Source organism: Bombus impatiens, unplaced genomic scaffold (assembly GCF_000188095.3).
Source record: "Bombus impatiens unplaced genomic scaffold, BIMP_2.2 scf_0135, whole genome shotgun sequence".
NCBI lineage: Eukaryota > Metazoa > Arthropoda > Insecta > Hymenoptera > Apidae > Bombus > Bombus impatiens.
Genome location: NT_176554.1, coordinates 2,081,237 through 2,098,069, shown reverse-complemented (window position 1 = coordinate 2,098,069; position 16,833 = coordinate 2,081,237). Strand labels below are relative to the sequence as shown.

The 16,833-nt window shown below is 37.3% G+C and overlaps 1 protein-coding gene across 3 annotated transcripts in view; it reads right to left on the bottom strand.

Annotated features, from left to right (window-relative positions):
- LOC100748598 (suppressor of lurcher protein 1) overlaps window positions 1-16,833 on the bottom strand; it is a 531,082-nt gene that overhangs the window by 10,465 nt on the left and 503,784 nt on the right. For 2 of the 3 annotated variants that reach the window (XM_033319041.1, XM_033319042.1), the window contains exon 11: window positions 11,735-11,942. In XM_033319041.1, the coding sequence (XP_033174932.1) occupies window positions 11,735-11,942 (208 nt within the window). Of the gene's footprint in view, window positions 1-5,103; window positions 5,349-11,734; window positions 11,943-16,833 lie in introns of all 3 variants that reach the window. The other variant, XM_003486834.4, reaches the window with a different exon arrangement.

Here is a 16,833-nt window from a genome sequence, read left to right as displayed (position 1 = left end):
TGAAAATTCTCAACGCGAGAATTGATTGTAATTTCAAAAAAAAAAAAAAAAAAAAAAAAAAAAAAAAAAAAAAAAAAATAATTTTTTTTTTTTTTTTTTTTTTTTTTTTTTTTCGATTTTATGATTCGACTGTTCGATATGAACGACAAACACCGATGCAAGTAAATACGTTCGAGTGAATTACTCTGAGCGAATGGAAGAAAGAGAAGAAACGTGGCCCTCGTAATTTCTATTATATCATCCCAAGGGTTTCCGTAAGATTGTTCGGCTTCCTTTATATCCGGGAAACTTGATTCTTGTCTTTAGTATTGGTCTGTGTTCCGTGTGCTTTACATCGCATTCGAGTTTAGAGGAAGGGCGACGAGTATATTCTCTGCTTTGACTTCGCTGCTCTTTCTATTTGGATTTTTTTATCAAGCGCAGACACATATAACGTGTGTGTAATATCACGAAAACGAAAGAAGAAAGGCCTTTTGTGTCATCCGTAAGGGAAACTTTGTAAAATAAAAATGCGCGTGCACAACGTGTTTCGAATGTAAACGTTGCCTCAGCTCGAAACTTTTGTTCCATTGATATTCGCCTGTTATCTGTGCAAAACGCTATCTTTACAGCGCTGTATTGCGAACAACTGTTGCCTATAAATTTTCTTCCCTACAATACTGATAATTATTGATATGCATATATGTATGAATATTTGTATCTTTGACGCGATTGTGTTTCGTGTACGTATCCTACATTTTTGTACGCGCATAAATCACTTTCGTAGTATGGAAATTGACTGGATACGAGGGAAATAGAGGCGGTTCAAAAATTCGAATGGTCGAATAGCGATCGAAATTTGTCGAAGTTAAAGGCGAAGCTATTGGGTTGGCAACTAAGTGATCGCGGGTTTTGTCATTACCATCTAATTACAAAATCCGCAATCACTTAGTTGCCAATCAACAATACACGAACGAGGTGTGCACACATGAGGAACGCGGAAAAAACGAGCGTAGGAGAAGAATTGCGACGAAAATAAGCCAAGAGTATTTGACTGATTCCACGTTATTGATATTCGTTATTAGAAAATTGAAATTTAATTAACTGTATTAATTTATAACGTTATTAATTTCTGATTTTGTAATATCTGGTTGTTCGATTCAATTTTACGCTACAACGATAAACATTATTATAATTTCCATAAAATTTACTTCGCTGTTTATTTATTTCTATAGCCTATAGTACATGTAAATTTTATTCGTATTTACGTTTGGAAAATAATACATTTTCTCTTCCATGATTCAACGATAAAACAGGCAAGGTTCCACAAGTATATTTTACCAACAAACTGTCGATTCTTCTGCATCTATGAGCAATTTAAAGATACGAAAATATAGAAAATATTCCAACTAATGTACTCGATAGCGAAACAATTCCATGCTCAAGTTCCATTTGTTCAACCGTGTTCAGAATTTACTAATATTAAAACTATCTGTAAGTTGTACGTTATTTTTCCTATCTAATACAAAATTCTAAAATTGTAAAAACTATTCGTGCAATTCCCAAATTACGAAAGCTGTACTTCCAGCTTGTCAATTCGTTGCTACGACGACGAATGTTCACGTACCCAATTGTATTTTTCTAACGTCAAGAAACATCTGAAGCTTGAGCAAAATATGAAAAAATTCTTCGTATCAACTTCGTATGAAATTCCTATTAAATTTCATATGAGATATTTGTTTAAAACGTTGCAGTACGTTTTTTCAAGGTAAAGCGAGGGCGAGGTGGAAATGGTATAAATTCGAGAATCGCAACAGGATTGAAGTTTTGGAACATGAGGATCCGGGCATCGGTATCCGCTTTCTATTCCACGTATCGCTCTTGATTCGTTCGATTTATGTACGATTAAAGCAAACGAATCCATCTTCCGAGTGATTTAATAATGGAAGAAAGTACACAAAAATTCGATTTCCTCTATCAATATCTGCAGGGCAACACTGGTCGCTCGTCTATCGCAAATCCTCTTATAAATCGTGTATAATCTTTTTTACACTAACGCATGCTCCCGCTGTTTCGGATGTAAACTGTCGATTATTCATGGGATTGCACGATAAACCGGTGAGTGTTTGAATCCGATGAGAGGTTGAACTTTTTTAAACCCATAACCAATGTAGCCTTTCGTTTCGCGAGCACGGAAAACTAGTATCAGAAAAACTATGGAACGAAGAAGCTTAAGCATTGGCAATTGCGCGAATAACAAAAAAATTTTAATATTATCATTTGTCTGTACGTAATCCTTGTCTCGCGGCTTAGGATGGCGGCTTCCGGTTTGTACATCCCCCTTTTCTATGTTATAAAAAAAAAAAAAAAAAAAATGTTAAATACCTAGTAAGGCAAAGACATTTTGATTTATTTGATTCTTTATTAAAATCAAGCGAGATAACGCTTCGGATTATTTTTATTGATTCGAAACGAGATAAAAGCTCGCTATTGTTTCTGATGGCTTGGAAAATACGTTGTTTAAAGAGCAATATGTATATAAAAGTGATACGAAAAGGGAGGAGACAATAAGCTCGTAATTCGCTAAAAAAGAGAACAGAGGAAAGTTCGTCGAACTTGCGCGTTTACCTGCTTTGCGTATACGCATGTGAAAATATTAAAACGCACAGTGCACGCGTCTCGTGACGCGCAATCGCGACCGTATGTATGTTTGCATTGGAAACTACGGCCTCGGTAGTCTTGCTAGCTCGGTATCGCGTTTCTAAAGTTAGCATTAACAGTACAGAATCGATTGCTTCATTAGAACGTGTGCGTCGATAACGCATCGTTAGGGAGTTTTGTAATACGTGACTGCGTTATGTTTAACCTAGTTTTTTTAATCGTGTCGCAGTAAATAAATTTCACCGATGTAATGTTAATCTTACTACGTTTTTTGTGTCATTTTCGAACGAGTATTTTTCTTATAGAAATCAGAGATTGTATAGTTGAAGATGTTAGGTTCATACAGGTTAGGAAAATTTCTTAAATTGGAGGAAAATGGCTATGAAGATTGTCTTAGAACATTAAATGTTCCTCTTTTGGTTGAAAGGAAAGCGAATAAGCCGATAGATACAAATTTCGGGTCGTATTTTTCTTATAGAAACAGAGATTATATAGTCGAAGATATTCGGTTCATACAGGTTAGGAAAATTTCTTAAATTGGAGGAAAATAGCTATGAAGATTGTCTTAGAACATTAAATATTCTTTCTCCGGTTGAAAGGAAAGCGAATAAGTCGATAGATACAAATTTCGGGTCGTATTTTTCTTATAGAAACAGAGATTATATAGTCGAAGATATTCGGTTCATACAGGTTAGGAAAATTTCTTAAATTGGAGGAAAATGGCTATGAAGATTGTCTTAGAACATTAAATGTTCCTCCTTTGGTTGAAAGGAAAGCGAATAAGCCGATAGATACAAATTTCGGGTCGTATTTTTCTTATAGACGTCAGAGATTGTATAGTTGAAGATATTAGGTTCATACAGGTTAGGAAAATTTCTTAAATTGGAGGAAAATGGCTATGAAGATTGTCTTAGAACATTAAATGTTCTTCTTCCGGTTGAAAGGAAAGCGAATAAGCCGATAGATACAAATTTCGGGTCGTATTTTTCTTATAGACGTCAGAGATTGTATAGTTGAAGATATTAGGTTCATACAGGTTAGGAAAATTTCTTAAATTGGAGGAAAATGGCTATGAAGATTGTCTTAGAACATTAAATGTTCTTCTTCCGGTTGAAAGGAAAGCGAATAAGCCGATAGATACAAATTTCGGGTCGTATTTTTCTTATAGACGTCAGAGATTGTATAGTTGAAGATATTAGGTTCATACAGGTTAGGAAAATTTCTTAAATTGGAGGAAAATGGCTATGAAGATTGTCTTAGAACATTAAATGTTCTTCTTCCGGTTGAAAGGAAAGCGAATAAGCCGATAGATACAAATTTCTTGTCGCATTTTTCTTATAGAAATCAGAGATTATATAGTTGAAGATATTAGGTTCAGATAGGTTAGGAAAATTTCTTCTATTCAAGGAAAATAGATAGCTATGAAGATTGTCTCAGAGCATCAATTGTTCTTCTTTAGCTGACAGATGTAAATTTTGAAGATCGTAGCAGCTTAAGCATAATGATACATGTAACAGGAAATAATATTTATCGTAAACAAACATTCTATTGAATAACAGAACGTTCGAATATACGGATAATGTATGTACTCATATTTATTTTCCAACGAGTACGTCCTCGGTTAGATAATATTATTTATCGTGAAATATAGATAACCGAACAATGTTACACTGATACTTATTTTGTATATTTCTTGTAGATAATATTTTTATATAGAATCTTTTGCATACAGAATTCTTATGTTATCTTAATATTTACTGTTTTCACGTCGTTTAATATTAAACGTGATTCGGTCGCATATACCGTATCTGTGATCATTCCGATATGAATTGATTTTAAAATATTTAACAGGGAGTCGGAAACACCGAACAGCAGATATTTGTATTAATTTTTAATTAGAAGTATTTGCCCCGTTTTATAGATAAACGTCGGAAGTGTATTATTTGAAATGATATTCGACTCGATCGAAGGTTTATAATTATTTTAATGCGTTTTTATAGATGTTACTCCGCGTGCACAAATTTCGTTACTTTTTACGTATAAACGTGCAGACATACGAATCGAGTTTCCATATCATCTCCGTTATCTCGTGCATACATATATTTGCAAAAATTGTAGAATACGTTTCTCGTTGTAAAAAAAATTTCTTGCGTTTCTTATACCGTAATTATATATTTTGTATGAAGCAGGGAAATACCATGCGCCTTCTCTCTTTCTCGTGTATGCTTTAAACAAGGCGTATTTAAATTTCCTTTTGTACAATCAGGATGACGGGATTACATTAATATTTTAGAAATTTTATTTTAATTTCTCTGTCGTCGTACGGAAATTAACCAGAATAGAGTAGAGAAAAAGAAGAAAGGGAAAAAACGTCCGAGCATTGTGTAGGGGACGTAAAAATTCGAGTACGAGAGAAAGGGGACGAAAGTTGCTCGTCGAGAAAAAAAGGAAGTTTAGTTTTACCTTTTAACGTTGACGCGTTACTCGGCGGCTTTGTTGTATAATTTCCTTCCTCGTCCATAAACACATAGCTAGCGTTAAATCCTGTTCCATCGTATCTGCCGTTGCTTTTAAAGGTTACGCGAAAGAACTTTCTGTCGCTCTCCACGTCGAATTCCTTTTGTTGACCGCAATGCCTCGAATACTTCCGGTCCCTAGACATGTAATTCGAAAATTCGACGAAGTCGCTCGCCGACACCGCCTCGCAGCTGTAACATTAACACCGTTTATCTCAGAGATACAAAAAATACCAGTCGTTTTTTACACTCTTGCGATAATTTAATTTTGTTTAAGCCTGCTGTCCGCCTCTACATGACCCGGAATGGACGTTGTATTTCGATAGAAAATTATTAAAATATACATACGTCTTTGGTTTTATCATTTCGTTGTTTTCGTACCTTTTGTGCATACCACGATTTTCACGAATAAAAGAGTCTCAAAAGCACGATATCTGACAAGATACAAACGCGAAAAAGAAGCGAGGAAGACAGTAGGTTTCAATGGAAAACAATGATCGTTAAACAGTATATCGAAGAGGTTTAAAAAAACAGAGAGGTTTAGAAAATAATAATTTTACATATTTTTTACTTTAATTTTAAAGCGCATTACGAATGTTTATGATTCGTTTTGTTATCGGTGACCGCCATCGATAACGATTATTGACGGTGAAAATATTTTTCAATTACCAGTAACCATTCTTGGTGTTGAAAATGTTTCTCAGTTGCCAGTAACCTGCGTTATTGGCGGTGAAAATGTCCTCCAGCTGCCAGTGGCCAGCAATATTGGCGGTGAAAATGTTTTTCAGATGCTAGTAACCGGCATTATTGAAAATGTTTTTCAGTTACCAGTAATCATTATCGATGGTAAAAAGTTGTTTCTTTGGAGAGTCGTAGATTTTCATTGACATTACTGATAATTATCGGTATCTAGAGAAAAGACGTCAAAGTCTGATGATTCTCGATTCGTAATTTTTTCCGACGAAGCTAGTTGCTAATAATTTCTTGAAAAATATTTTGACAGTGAAAAACTAATCGTGTCGTTAACGTCAAGGAAGTTATATTAGATTTCTTTCGTTTCATAAGGTGATAATAGATGAACAACAATTTCTGTTTTATATTATTTTATCGAATTAGGTATGATCTATTTCGTTATATTTCTATTATTATGTTCGTGCATAATTCAATAAACCAATACAAAAAAAAACATTGTGCGTCTATTATTTCCTTATAGAACGAAAGAAACTTTTTCGACAACCCAATACGTAAAAGTCAGCGAGGTGCGTCCATATTGAAGTTGCATATAATTAACAAACAAATGATCCAAAACGTTGAAACATTTTTGCTTGTAGGGAAAATTCCAGTACTTTGTGCTACCGTGAAAATTCCCTTCGAAACCGCTGACCTGCGATATTCTGTCCTCTTAAAACGTCCTCTATAGATCGGTATAATCTTATGAATTGGATAGTAATACAATGTAGCAGGGGATGTTATTGCGTTCGATATTCTACCGAAGAAACGACGAGGAGACAAGCGTATCGATGTCTGCGTATAAAACTACACACAATACGCGAGCACAATACGGAATCGAAGTTTACACAATTTTCAGAGTGTTTTATTACGGAAGTCTGGTTCTTTCGTTATGTGTATATACACTTTCGCAAGTTATCAATTTTTTCAACGCTATCGACCGGCTACGATATTTAATAACGTATACATCGAGTATAATTTAAACGCATTATTTGTTTCTAATTTCGCGTGCGATCATATCGATTGATAAATGTTAAACTCGTCTCCTTTCTACAATCGCGATAGAAAATTGTTTCCGAAATACCAGTGCTAATTATCAAATTTTCAATGGATATTTTATCGTGGTATGGTTTGTTAAAGACCGCTTGCAATAATTCATCGATACGTGTCTCATAAATTTAATAGCAGCGGGAGTTAACGTTGCAGTAGAAACGAGCAATTAGTAATTAAAATAAAATAAAAACTGCGATTGGCTGGAAGATGTTTCTCGCTCTAAAAATATTCCATTTCTCGTTCTTCGTTCACCTTATCGCAAATACAACGAAGAGTAAATACTTTTACAGTCACTGTGTATATCTGTTGGTCTCATAAAATGATAGCAAAGTTAGTTTCTCATTAAATTCTATACTTTAACAATATTCGTGTCGTTGTTAATGAAACATTAAATAAAAATGTAAAATGTAAAAAAAGAAATCGATCAAAGTGTCCGGATTCTTACGAACGACAAGTGCATCCTTGCAATGTGCAGCATGGAAAACGATCCACGGTGGTTACGAAAAGTATTTGCATCATTATCAAAAAAGCATCAAATTTTCGCAACGATATAAAGGTACATATCGCCAAACGATTCGAAATTTGTGCGATCTAATTAATTAATACACAGGGTGGTTGGTAACTGGCGGTACAAACAGAAAGGAGGTGATTCTACGCGAAAAAAGAAGTCGAAAATATAGAACAAAATTTTTTCGTTGGAGGCATTGTTTTCGAGAGAATCGACTTTGAATTTTCATTGGGTACGCGTGCACTTTATCACGTCTCGTTATAACGGATCTCACTGTAGATTTTTAAAAAAATTTTTTAAATTAAAAAAAAATTTCATTCTATATTTTCGACTTCTTTTTTCGCGTAGAATCACCCCCTTTCCGCTTGTACCACCAGTTACCAACCACCCTGTATAAATGCAATAGTAAATGCAGCGATGTACAAACACCTTTTGCGAGTCACTGTACAGCAAAAAGACCAATCACGCTAGAATGATCGAAACGTACGTTTATATTCCGACGAGGAAATTCATTTCTTCATCGGCACATACAATCTCACCGGATAAAGCACATATTTAGTAAGCTCATAAAAGTTTATGACATCAGCCATTTCAGCAAGGATGACCGGTCCGCTGTATAACCGGGGCGCGCTTCTATTACGTATAAAATACAATTGCGGATGTATTATTCAGCGGTGCCCTAAGTTTGTCGTTCGTCTGGTAAATTTATATTTTCGGTGAGGTCGTGTGTTACGCAATCACCGGTAAATTGATATACATGGAGGACTGAGAAGGTCGGCACGTCGCTGAAATATTCACCTTTCGCGGCGAATATCGAGAAGATTCGAATGATTTTTCTGGGCGCGCGACGCGTCGCGCGTGCTCATAAATTGCTTTGGCGGCTGCGTGGGCCGGCAATTCCATAAGTAATTCGATCTTGGCTCTTGCCGCGCATAATTTCGATATCTGTACGTGTGTAAGTGCGCGGTCTCGCCTTCATCCACGGTATTTACAGTGGGAATATCCTTCTGGATATTCTGTTTTCGGATATTCCGGGGTAGTCGGCCTTCGTGCTCCATAAATATTCGCTGGAGGGTTTCGCCGGAGTCGACGAATTCCCGATTACGTAACCCGTGATTAAAGCTCGGCGGAACAGAGGCGGTCAGAAATAACGCTTTATTTCTGCAACGGCGAAACGATTTGAGAGCCGACCACGGTGTGCCAAGTTCGAGTTTTTGTTTGCCACGACCGCGCGAAAATAACTTTAATGGTAACGTGCAGGTCGGTACCACCAACGTCACGTCACCACCGTCTGGTGGATTGCGGCCGCGGAAATATCAGAAATATTACGAAGCCACGGTCGAAAATATTACGACTCCGTATCCTGTAATTAAAGTCGGAAGGAAACGGTGATCACGAAGAACGTACGACATTGATAACGACGATTTACGCGACCGTTTCCTCCGTCGAAGAATGCATTCGCTGCCTGCAAATAATGTATCGCGCTCGTAAGAAATGTTGATACGTGAATGATGATGCTATTATCGTCGAAGCAGAGACGTATAGCATGCGAATCGCCCCTTCCACCGATGACATAAGTGGCAATTCCCGTGATAGATCATCATTCGGTTTTCACGTTTCCCAACATATATTTCCCAGTGTTTACTCGCATCCGGATTTACGGATAGGAATGTATCTTTTCTTCGCGAGACGGCAACGAAATGAACGCGCGCGGCCCAAGAATCGCGAGGTTCGCGTTGCACTTCGTCTAATTCGAGTCTCGTTCGAATCGCGATATTTACAGTGGATGCTTTTCGAACGAAAGAAGGGCAAGGGAAGAGAGAAGCAAAGAGCGGAAACGGAGTCGCTGTGCTCGTTATACGTGAATTTACATTATCGGTAACGACAGACGCAAGTGCCTTCTTCCAAGGATTTTGATATCGGTCGACCTCGAATTATTAAATTCAGGTCGTATTTCGCCGGGGAGAGCAGAATCGATGGAGTCACAGAGGCCTACTTCGTGCTTCCTCTCGCTGTTATTGTTCAAAAGTTGGGCAGAAATCGGCAAAACACGACTAATTAGCGGCTTTCAGTAATGAACGATGCGGTGTATTACAACGTGGTTATTGATGGCGATTTAATACGACCCAATTAGGTTATTACGTAAACTTCTTTTTTTCCCCGTATCGCAAGGCTACTGCTCTGTATCAGCCGTATTACGCTTTGCGATTAATATCGAAGGAACGATCGAGCATGTAAGGATTTGCCGCTCACAAGCATCAGGGCGTTTTCGTAGATTTTAGCAGTAACGTTACGTGAATTTTAAGCAAACATTAAAATGAACTAACTTTTTTATATTTTATCATTTACTATACGTACCATTACATGCACTCGCTATTTAAATACCACTGGTTGCGTTAAGGTTAGAAGTCCTTCTATCAATTTAGAGGATCCTTCTTGACGTAATTTGTAATTTAGGAATAAAAGAATCCGACGATGAAAAACGTGTTCCATAATTACAAATACCAATTTTATCATCGCACGTTGACGGCAAAGAAAGCGAAAATCTTATTTTGAAAAACAGCAATTGCGGCAATCGTTGAAACCATCCGATAAACCGTAGCCCTTAGCAATCTGTTCTAATATCAGATGATGGATTACATCGAGCTTTTCCGTCTCTCATCACCGATAGTCGTTAATCAGCTGTGCTTGCTAATTGGTCAGCACGATGCAAATACTGCACGTTCCGATGAGCTTTTGGCCTATCGGTTACCGAATTCTCTTTGCATGTGAAGTCTTCGTCCCCGATAAGCAGCTTGAAACTTTGTCTGACGTAGTTTGATTTAGTGGAACGTCGAACTACATCAGGAAACCCAATCGAACTAGCATCGATTTGCTTCCAGTAGCCTTCTAGTTGGCTAAGGATACTCACTTTGTCTCACCTAGTCTCGTTGAGTGACGAGAAGGAAACGGAGAAGGATCGATACATAGAATTCTAGTCACGCTCGAATAGCTAGTTTATCTGTCCTGTCTGATGTTCGTGTTCCTTCCCATTTACGCGATTCGAAGGATTCCCCTTATGTGACTTTTATTGCCGTTTCTGATTTCGCTAGTATATACATTATTGATTTCTGTGTTTAAATATTCATGGAATAAATATTAACAGAAAGTAGATGAGCATTGTAACGGTAAATTTCACGGGAATTCTCGTTGCTAGTAAAAATTAAAAGGCATGACCGGTTGATTTTATAGTAATTTTATAGAAAAATCTCAGCGAGGAAATCCCTTGATTTTCATAACTGACAGCATAAAATATTAATTTTAACGAACGAAACGTAATGCGTGCCGTTCCGTGTGCCGTTTCTTCGCGTTTCTTTTAATCTTACTTTTCACTTTTCTCCCCTTTCTACCGTGCGTTTTAAGTTTCATTTTAAACACAAAATGTATTTTAAAGATTGAAGTAGTAAAAGTATCATTATCTAAATAAATCGTTACAAGCTATCTTCGTCGAAATTGTTATGGATACTAGCCGATTCTTTCCTTTGTACGCTGAATTAATTTGTATAGTATTGTATCGCGAATAGAATACCGGTACTTAAATCCGTCTCATCCGGATGGATAACTCTTTTCAAGTTATTTAAACGAAATACTACAGTAACGTGTACAGTCTTGAATAATTCTCTGCGACTCTGAATTCTTATTTAATTTATACAATCAGAAAATTACGTCGCAAAATGCAAATACGGCCACGTCAAAATGAAAATCAAAGGACGTCTTTAACGTTTACAAAATTAGAAACTACTATATTATTCGCTTTAGATGGCATTCGATCCCTACCAATTTTTCCTATATTTTTAAGTATCCTATTTCACGTATAATACAAATACATAAGTATCCAGACACTACAGTAACAACGGGAATATACCTGAACAGTACGAATCAACGAAAAATTAATAATTAGAAACAGCAATTGCAGGAATTAATAAACAATAAATAGAAAATATCCATCAAAAGGGGTAGTAATAATATCTAGCATTTACCAAATATATAAAATTACTACTTACGTGTCACTGTTCGCGTTAACGTCGCAAGTCTCCCTTCCAAAATCATTTTGAAACTCTTTTTAACGATATCAGGGCAAACAATTTGTAACCAGATATATAGCGAAATATCTTCCACCCACGTAACGCGTAACAATCATTCACGCATAACGATCACGTTGAAAGTTTTAAATTATAAATCCAACATTCTATAACTATCAGGGAACGCGTAGGTTAAAGCATTGTCTCGTCGAGTTTTTTTTACTTACGGCGACACGCCCTCCACGTCGAAGAAGTGGAAGTGAAGATGCACCCGCTCGTTTAGCTGGCCATTGAAGAAATAATGACATTCCGTGTCGCGTGGGTACAAGCCCGGGTAATTCGGCGAGGCGAACGTACCGTTCCGTGTCTCGTTGCTGTTGTAAACAAATGCACAGGGGTATTGCGCCTCCTGTCGGCCTGTCGTTACGCCGAAGTCTAAAACACACGTAAGAATACAAAATGTGGCGTTAACGTGGCTTAAATCTGCTCGCAGCCGAGAATAAACTTGGCGCGCTGATAGAAGTAGTCTCCAGTGCAGTCTGAGGCGCGACCAGTGGGCGCACGTTCCGCACGGTAAATATGACGTTTCTGAAGCTCGTTAATTAAATCGCACCTATTTCAAGTATTTAATTGCGGAAAGAAGAAAGGAAGGTAACTTTGAATCGGTCTTGGAATCACCTTTGTTCGACCTTTCTTCCTCCGTGGTTCGTTCGCGTAATGAGAAATCGCTCAAAGAGTGCTTTGAATAAGCGAAATAGCGATTCTTCGTCAGACGATGTTTCGACACGGCTAGAGAAAATGATCGAGCTGTCTTATTATGGATTTGAATATTTTCCGACTGATTAATGAAGTTGTCGAAATGGTAAATGATGTACGGTCGACTAAAAAAGTTTCCCCACTTTCCTTACAACAGAATAACAAACAATTTGAGATTTTTTCTTTTTTTCTTAATTGTTAGAAGAATTAGTTTATTGGATGAGGCGTACGAAAAACTGTCGACAAAATCGCAACTGATCGGAATCACGAAGGAAATGCTAAAGGTCACTTTTTTTAACTTCTTATTACATTTTTATCTGAGAATTTTATCTGAAAATTATCACGTTTCGAAGGGTGTACAGAGACTTTTTCCACCGACTGTATATTACCGCTAAAATATCATGGTAACGTATGTGGTTGTGCTTATTTTTCACAGTGTGCGATAATTATATGTACAATGAACAGTGTCGAGGTTATTTGATGTGTAAACAGAGAAGCTCGTGGATAAATTGTAAGGTAGAAAATATATTTAAATAGAAGTGTAATTATAAGTAAGAATGCAATTTGAGCTGGTCCACATCCACACGCTAGCTGTGTTACCCAATAACTGAAAAAAACCCCGAAGCCAACGTCGCCTGTCTACTGTTTATGGTCTGTCTTCGTCGCGGTCTTCTGTCTATACGCTGTCGATGGCTTCGGTGCTTGAGAAAACTAAAAAGATCGGATGTAGAATTTTCTTAGAAGCGATAACCACCTCGACGAATAGTACATTTAGGAATATACCACTATTATGTTAATATATTATTATTATTTTATTTATTCTTAGTCCACACCTTTCGACTTTCGGTTTACATCTCTTATAATGCCCTTACATTACATATATTCCTCTTACTCTAGCACTTCTATTATTATTTACTGCTTATACCTATCTATTGCTTGTTCTATCTCTATGTACTACTTATATCTAACGCTTATAATGAAGTGCTCATTCCTTCTTTCGCTTTTGCTTCCTTGCTGTGGTCCCTCCCTATCGTTCCTTCCCCTCTTCCGCTACTCTTCTCTTCTCTATTATCGCTTTCAGTTCTGCCAGTCCTTCTCCAGTCTCATTCAGTACTTCTACCATGTTCCTTGCTCCTCCTGTTATCTCACATTCCTCTACTACGTGTTTCAAGTCCTCCTCTCCTTTTTTGCATAGTCTGCATCCTCTTTCTCCCTCCTCTTTCCAGTGTTCCCTTGCCCTGGTTTCGTTACCACATCTAAATCTCGCTACCATACTTCTATCCTTCCATTTCATCTTTCCATCTGGATACTTTGGTAGCCTTTCGTTTGCTATGTTTCCGTTGTATTTAGATTGCCTTATCCTTTTCTCCCTCTCCTCTGTTTCTCTCTTCCCTCTTTCTTCTATGATTTGGTCAACTGTCATCCTTTCTTGTCTATCTCCTGCCTCCACTCGTGTCCTTCCTTCTCTCGCCTCCTCTAAGCTCATCTTTCTTTTTCTTGTTCTTTTCCCTTCTTGGCCCTTTCCCCAATTCCTTTCTCTCTCCTTTATACGCTCCTATTATGTTAGTACAATATGAGTAATTTATACGGTACAGTATAGTAATTCGCATCGTACGTAGATGTAATAGACGTTAAAGAAGATGTCAAAGCTAAGCGTCGTTGGAATATGCGCGGTAGATAAACTTTTTAAATGTTTAGTGTGATTAGTTGGTGGCAGATGTATGTTTTTGTGTGTTTGATGGCGAGAGCACTTTTATTGGTCAATAAACGTTGAAAGTAGAATACGGCGAGAGTTGGAAGTGGAAGGTTTTAAAGAGGATATTACGGACGAAATATCGCGGAAAATATCTGAAGTTTAAGTAATACAATTAGTCTGCTTGTAATTACTTTATCTCAAAAAAAAAAAAAAAAAAAAGAAACATATAGTACGGCTACGTGTAAGTTACAAATAATTACTCAATTAACAAAAAAAAAAAAAAAAAAAAAGAAGAAACATATAGTACGGCTACGTGTAAGTTACAAATAATTACTCAATTTGATCGATATAATTTAATTCGACTGTCCTGACATCGATCTTGTACAACTTTTTAATTGTTATTTACGAGATACGCATCTCATAAATAAAAAAACTAAAACGTTCAACATCGTTGTTTTTATAACGACAGGGAAATCGAATTATAATAAAACGTAAACGTTGCATTTATTGCTTTGGATCGATGTCAACTGTTATTTTCGTTATACGAAATATCAATAGACGATGAATGGCCCATTGATCGTAAAACTGTACGAAAATTTTCCTATCTTTGACAATGAGAACGAAATCTGCTCTGCTTTATTCAGAAAATAATTTTATCCGGTCTCGTATAATCAAATTGCAGGTCAGGCTAATTTCGTTTCATAGAAACTCTTATTAGCCGTTATTTACACATTATTTGATCACTTCGTGATGTTTGTGATTGCCTGTACGGCATTGTTATCCATCTGGTACGCTTAATAAATATTGACGTTCGCTAATGAACAGCCACGCGTCGAAATATAAAGCACCACTGTCATAATCGCTATATTGTAACGATGGGCATCAATAAACAGAGGCATAATTGCTTACGTATTATTAACTAGATGTCCGAAAACCAAACGGGAGGGCAACTGCTTCAATTTGTCAATGAATATACAACTCATGGGTGATTCTGTGTGTCTAAATACGAGAACGTGCAATCTAGCTCGATGTGCCAATACTTGAGCGCATAAACCACGTACCAGACATATTTAATATATCATGGTAAATATCGAGGGAAATTTTCGTTGTTAATCAATAAGATGGTTTTAATATCACGAGTTTCTGACAGGCTAATGGTATTAACTGTAAAACACCATCAGTAAAGAAAATCACGTTAATGCTGTCACGGGTGAAATCTCATGCTAAAACGTTCTTTTCTTTGCAAGTCAATAAAATTAAATAAATGCGATTATTTCTTTAAAACGTAATTACGAAATTGCTGTCGTGGATGCCTCGAGATCTTTTCACAGTAAACATCCGCTCGAAAGTTTGAGTTACCCTTTGCCCTTTGCAAACTTTTTCGTACGTTCCTCTAGGAAATAAGAATATTATAACTGCAACTTTTATCTTTAAATACGATCAATTACAATTGAAATATCATAAGGAAATATTATTGTGACTGAAATATTTATTTACCAAAGGAAATCATTTTTGTTTCTTTTGGAATCATAACATGTCGTTAATTTACAATTAAAGTTAAGGACATTCGTTGCTTTTAATATCTAATGAAACTTCGGGTCCTTCACGGTTTTTCCCTCTTTTTATACGCAATAAATTGCGTAAGAAAGTAATCGTTTTACGGGATTTCACGCCGCCAAAACCGTTTCATCCGTCGAAACGATAAAAGTTTCGCGACTGGCGTAGTTCAGCGACGCCACTGTTACCGAATCGCAACTTTTGAATCTCGGACGGGCGACCGAAAATTAAAGCTCCACGGCGAAATGGGTTAATTATAAGATTGGGAGGTCGTCAGGCCTCGTTTGAAATCGTTCGGAGTATGGCCGGCAAAGTTCTGCGGCTGAAACTTCCCTGTCGAGTTCGTAAAGTGTACTCCACCGTTATGTACGCCGACCAAGTTTCTTCGCGATTGTAAACATCGAGTAATAAGCTTTCGCGGACACCGCGTACTTTTGTGCTTAGTCGCATTTGTTATAACAGCCATGTGCTTCGTCTATTCGTTCAACGTGAGCATGTGAGTTTGAGAAGAGAACGACTGCGTGATAAAGCGGTGTAAACGCTTCCGGCGAACTGACCTCGTTCGAACGTAAATGTCACATGGGATTCAACTTTTCCCGTTGCAATGTTCATCGTTAAACTAGTGTAAAAGCGTGGACGAAAAGATATCGATCTTCGCCAACAGTGAATTGGAGATATTTTTTCAAGTTTTATCGATGGATGTAAATTCTAATACAGTTGAAACTTTTATTTGTCATCGTAATATTTTCCAATCAAATATCGGTCAACTATTGTCCTTCGATTGGATACATTACATGATATCGTATCGTTGCTTTATCGTCTTATGCGTGACCCACGTCTTGCGGCTTTGCGTGGCTTCCGGTTATGTCCCTCCATTCACATCTTCAAAAAGTAAACTTAATCCCTTAACCTACAAAGATGATGGCACCATCAGGAGGTACTAGGATTGGTAGACTGAAGAATTACACATAACGGGCAGCCATATCATACATCTATAGAGTCAGGCTGTGTTCCCGTACACGAAAAGCACTCGTTCCAACGGACCACGCCTGGAGGGAGCGACAGCGCTAGGGTCAATGACCCCCCTAACGCCAATTCAATAGTCAGGAGGTACTAGAATTGGCTCGAACAAGAGGACGCGAGAAGGGGGTGCAACAGAAGTTAATTCATAAGAGGTTCCTGGAGCACCCCTGTCACACGCGTAGGATGGTCATCGTGGAGTTTTAGTCGGTAGGAGTCCGACACTACTCTGTTGTTACGCGATTACTGCAGCAGCGGAGTGTCCATGAGGATTTCTCCACGTACAAAAAAAAAAGG